The 5,711-nt window shown below is 49.6% G+C and overlaps 1 protein-coding gene across 1 annotated transcript; it reads left to right on the forward strand.

Annotated features, from left to right (window-relative positions):
- The first annotated feature begins 3,026 nt into the window (after positions 1-3,026).
- KCNJ10 (potassium inwardly rectifying channel subfamily J member 10) lies at positions 3,027-4,851 on the forward strand. The gene has a single exon (XM_063948725.1). It carries the CDS (start codon positions 3,028-3,030, stop codon positions 4,195-4,197), a length of 1,170 nt encoding a protein of 389 aa, XP_063804795.1. The 5' UTR covers position 3,027; the 3' UTR covers positions 4,198-4,851.
- Positions 4,852-5,711: the final 860 nt, after the last annotated feature.

A 5,711-nucleotide genomic window follows, 5' to 3' on the forward strand; every position in this document is an offset into this window, starting at 1 on the left:
GACGTCTGTACACCTGGACACAGATACACCTGTCAGGGGGAGCTCCTCTTACACCTGGAGATACGGGAACAAGTGTAAGAACAGTACAGTAATGTGTGATCATGTGACGTCTGTACACCTGGACACACATACACCTGTCAGGGGGAGTTCCTCTTACACCTGGAGATACGGGAACAAGTGTAAGAACAGTACAGTAATGTGTGATCATGTGACGTCTGTACACCTGGACACAGATACACCTGTCAGGAGGAGTTCCTCTTACACCTGGAGATACGGGAACAAGTGTAAGACCAGTACAGTAATGTGTGATCATGTGACGTCTGTACACCTGGACACAGATACACCTGTCAGGAGGAGTACCTCTTACACCTGGAGATACGGGAACAAGTGTAAGACCAGTACAGTAATGTGTGATCATGTGACGTCTGTACACCTGGACACAGATACACCTGTCAGGGGGAGTTCTTCTTACACCTAGAGATACGGGAACAAGTGTAAGACCAGTACAGTAATGTGTGATCATGTGACGTCTGTACACCTGGACACAGATACACCTGTCAGGGGGAGTTCCTCTTACACCTGGAGATACGGGAACAAGTGTAAGAACAGTACAGTAATGTGTGATCATGTGACGTCTGTACACCTGGACACAGATACACCTGTCAGGGGGAGTTCCTCTTACACCTGGAGATACGGGAACAAGTGTAAGAACAGTACAGTAATGTGTGATCATGTGACGTCTGTACACCTGGACACACATACACCTGTCAGGGGGAGTACCTCTTACACCTGGAGATACGGGAACAAGTGTAAGACCAGTACAGTAATGTGTGATCATGTGACGTCTGTACACCTGGACACAGATACACCTGTCAAGGGGAGTTCCTCTTACACCTGGAGATACGGGAACAAGTGTAAGAACAGTACAGTAATGTGTGATCATGTGACGTCTGTACACCTGGACACAGATACACCTGTCAGGGGGAGTTCCTCTTACACCTGGAGATACGGGAACAAGTGTAAGAACAGTACAGTAAGGTCTGACCACGGCCTCCTATGCCTGTCGCAGTGCGTTATTATATGCAGCCTCCAGTCCTATGGCAGGTGCAGCGTCTGACCACGGCCTCCTATGCCTGTCGCAGTGCGTTTGTATATGCAGACACTTGCATTGACACGACGGCAACACGCCCACTGAACGGACTGTGTTTGCTTACACTACTAGCCACATGCACTCAGGATTGCCCATCGCTTTTCTGCCACTTTTCTGCGCAAACCAAAAAAGTAAGCAATTGGGCAAAATCATGCTGCGCTGCAGGTAGAGCAGATGTAACATGTGCAGAGAGTTAGATGTGGGGGGGGGGGGGGTTATATTGTTTCTGTGCAGGGTAAATACTGGCTGCTTTATTTTTACACTGCAATTTAGATTTCAGATTGAACACCCCTCCACCCAAATCTAACTCTCTCTGCACATGTTACATCTACCCTACCTGCAGTGCAGCATGGTGTTACCCTGGTCTCTCTGCACATGTTACATCTGCCCCGCCTGCAGTGCAGCATGGTGTTACCCTGGTCTCTCTGCACATGTTACATCTGCCCCGCCTGCAGTGCAGCATGGTGTTACCCTGGTCTCTCCGCACATGTTACATATGCCCCGCCCCTGTATGTGAAGAGATTGGTGGTAACAGCGTCTCATAGAAGCATTTCTCTCTGTGCGCTGCGGCGTAAATCCACAGCATTTATAGGATCCTCTCCGAAGCCTCAGCCACCAGGATCATGCCCCCCCCCCCCCCCCACCCCCCCCCCCCCCCAGTGCCCAGATACAAGTCCCAGCAACGAGCGCTGAGCTGATGGCTATATTGCGTGCAGGACTGGCGCAGTCACACCTATATACTGCGCCATGTGTGGTAACACAGAGACAGGCGATATCATCCTGCCAGAATCGCCAATATTCCTTCTCACCCCATAGAGGAGCACATCGCCCTGCCAGCCCTTCATCTACACACTTGGGTTAGCAGGCCCTGACAGTTGTCAGAACATTGCGCCTGTCCAGGGCCTCTGTTACTCAGTGGACGCGTCTAGACTAGAAGCTGGCATCACGCTTATGTGTAGGGCTACAGTGACACCTGCTGGCCATTACTAAGTAAGACAGTGAGAGACTGTGGTGATATTATAGCCCAGTGATGGCTAAGCTTGACACTCCAGCTGTTGTTTAACTACACATCCCAGCATGCCCTACTAAAGTTTTGCTATTTGGCCTTGCTAAAACTGATGCAGGGTATGCTGGGATGTGTAGTTCAACAACAGCTGGAGTGTCAAGGTTAGCCATCACTGTTATAACCTAACGTTTCCTAACTCCAGTCCTCAGGGAACCCTAACAGGGCATGTTTTCCAGGTCTCCTCACAGAAAGCACCATGTGTGGCTTTCCAGTCAGTAATGAGTACACCTGTGCTCCACGGGTGTGGTTCGTTTTATCGACAGTGTCTAGGTCGACAATGTTTAGGTTGACCACTATAGGTCGACAGTCACTAGGTCGACATGGATGGAAGGTCGACAGGGTTTCTAGGTCGACATGTGCTAGGTCGACAGGTCTAAAGGTCGACATGAGGATTTTTTTTTTTTTTTGGTGTCGTTTTCTTCGTAGAGTGACCGGGAACCCCAATTAGTGCACCGCGTCCGCTCGCCATGCTTCGGGCATGGTGCCTTCGCTTCGCTCAGCACACTTTACCGTTCCAATCGTAGTCCACATGGATCGTTAAGTATGAAAAAGAAAAAAAAATGTGAAACTCATGTCGACCTTTAGACCTGTCGACCTAGCACATGTCGACCTAGAAACCCTGTCAACCTTCCATCCATGTCGACCTAGTGACTGTCGACCTATAGTGGTCGACCTAAACATTGTCAACCTAGACACTGTCGATCTTCAGACCGGATCCCTGCTCCACATGCACTGCTAGGGTGTCCCAAGCATTAGCCTAGCGGCCCATTCTCTCAGCATGTTACCTCTGATTTATCTCAGTCTGGGATTCATGTTCACACGGCTTCTTTTCTGCTATTCACAGATGACTTCCCCAGTAAAGGTCTACTACAGCCAGACAACGCAGACAGACAACCGGCCTCTGATTGGATCAAACCTACGGCGGAGACGTGTAATGACAAAGGATGGACGGAGCAATGTGCGCATGGACCACATCACCGATAAGAGCTTTCTCTACCTGAAGGACTTGTGGACCACCTTCATTGACATGCAATGGCGTTACAAACTGCTCCTATTCTCTGCCACCTTTGCAGGAACTTGGTTTGTCTTTGGTGTGATTTGGTACTTGGTTGCCTTAGTACATGGCGACCTCCTGGAGTTCAACGCTCCCGCTAACCACACGCCTTGCGTCATGCAGGTCCACACGTTAACCGGAGCATTCCTTTTTTCTATGGAATCACAGACCACCATCGGTTATGGCTTCCGTTACATCAGCGAGGAGTGCCCACTAGCCATTGTGCTGCTGATCAGCCAGCTCGTTCTAACCACAATCCTGGAAATCTTCATCACTGGAACCTTCCTGGCAAAAATCGCTCGGCCTAAAAAAAGGGCGGAGACCATCAAGTTCAGCCAGAATGCTGTGGTGGCACAACACGAAGGCAAGCTACATCTAATGATTCGTGTGGCCAACATGCGCAAGAGTCTGCTGATCGGATGCCAAGTGACTGGCAAGCTTCTGCAGACACAGGCCACCAAAGAAGGTGAGAATGTCCATCTGAACCAGTTCAATGTGGACTTCCAGGTGGACACTTCGTCCGACAGTCCCTTCCTAATCCTGCCTCTCACTTTCTATCATGTAGTCGATGAGGCTAGTCCGCTGAGGGAGACAGCCATGCGTTCCGGCGAAGGGGACTTTGAACTGGTGGTCATCCTTAGTGGAACAGTGGAACCTACAAGTGCTACTTGCCAGGTCCGCACATCCTACCTTCCAGAAGAGATACTTTGGGGCTATGAGTTCAGTCCTATCATTTCCTTATCCTCCAATGGAAAGTACGTGGCTGACTTTAGCTTATTTGATCAGGTTCTCAAAGTGTCGCCGCCGTGCTGTTTCCATGAGACTGTCCGGTTTGGAGACCCGGAAAAGCTGAAACTAGAAGAGTCCCTCCGGGATAAGCCTGAGAAAGATGGGAGTCCGCTGAGTGTGAGGATCAGCAATGTTTGATATCTAGACATAAGAAATATGGTTACTTTCTACAGTAGGAACCTGTTCAGCCTTGTCAGGCCTTATATAATAACTTCTAGGACTTTATAGAGAACCCACCAGGTGAATGTTTCTGCAGATACGAGGCATTATTCTATTGTACTGTAGGATTGGATCCTATACAGAGAAGCTGGACTGTGTACGTCATTATGTGTAAGCAGCTGAAATGTAATGTGTGATGGAGCGGTCAGATGTGGGCTCAGTTACGTGATGGGGGGTTTGAAGTGTTTCAGTCTGGTCAATGCAGCATTCCCTCATACAAGGGGAATACAACAATCCTGGAGGATGTTCCTATGGATCCGAGCCATCGCTGCCACTGACCATGGTGCCCGGCCCGGGATGGTGCTGTCTCCACGTCCTATCTTCATCCAGCGTGGAGATTACCCAGGTACCATAAGGAATAAGCTGGATCCTGCAGCAGGCTCCATACAGAAGGAAGGACATTAATCACTTGGGGGGGGAGCTGCTATATGGAGGAGGTGGCAGAGAATCAGTGTCTTTACTAACCCTGCACCTTATGTATGAATGTATGTGTTCCATTGTATCGTCCACCAGATACAACCCAATTAAAGGGACTTTACACCCTGCTAGAAATTAAAACAATTAATGCACAAATATGTCTGTTCCGAGTTGTGTGTCCATGAAACGTTGCAGCAATGGGAGAGTGTTGCGTACATGTACTGATCTAGCACTGAGCCGAGGCACGCCACAGGATCACACTAACAATGGGGCAACAGCTCCAGACCGCCCTGTAAATATAGAGTCATCATTATGGAAGTATGATGATGAAGACTCATTCATGGTGCGTCACAGTGCTAGCGCTCACACAGACGCAGATACACAACAGCCCATACCTTCCCTGCAGCCTAGTAACAACAGAAGACTCCGGGATCACAGTGCCAGCGCTCACACAGACGCAGATACACAAATACACAACAGCCCATACCTTCCCTGCAGCCTAGTAACCAACAGAAGACTCCGGGATCACAGTGCCAGCGCTCACACAGACGCAGATACACAACAGCCCATACCTTCCCTGCGCCTAGTAACAACAGAAGACTCCAGGATCCCAGTGCTGGTGATCACACAGACGCAGATACACAAATACACAACAGCCCATACCTTCCCTGCGCCTAGTAACCAACAGAAGACTCCGTTATCCCAGTGCCGGCGATCACACAGACGCAGATACACAAATACACAACGGCCCATACCTTCCCTGCGCCTAGTAACAACAGAAAACTCCAGGATCCCAGTGCTGGTGATCACACAGACGCACATACACAAATACACAAATACACAACAGCCCATACTTTCCCTGCAGCCTAGTAACAACAGAAGACTCCAGGATCACAGTGCCAGCGCTCACACAGACGCACATACACAAATACACAACAGCCCATACTTTCCCTGTAGCCTAGTAACCAACAGAAGACTCCGGGATCCCAGTGCTGGTGATCACACAGACGCACAGA

This window comes from Pseudophryne corroboree, assembly GCF_028390025.1.
Source record: "Pseudophryne corroboree isolate aPseCor3 chromosome 12 unlocalized genomic scaffold, aPseCor3.hap2 SUPER_12_unloc_3, whole genome shotgun sequence".
Classification (NCBI taxonomy): Eukaryota; Metazoa; Chordata; class Amphibia; order Anura; family Myobatrachidae; genus Pseudophryne; species Pseudophryne corroboree.

Coding starts and splice junctions, on each gene's coding strand:
- KCNJ10 (XM_063948725.1), top strand. CDS start 3,028: ATGTTCACACGGCTTCTTTTCTGCTATTCACAGATGACTTCCCCAGTA.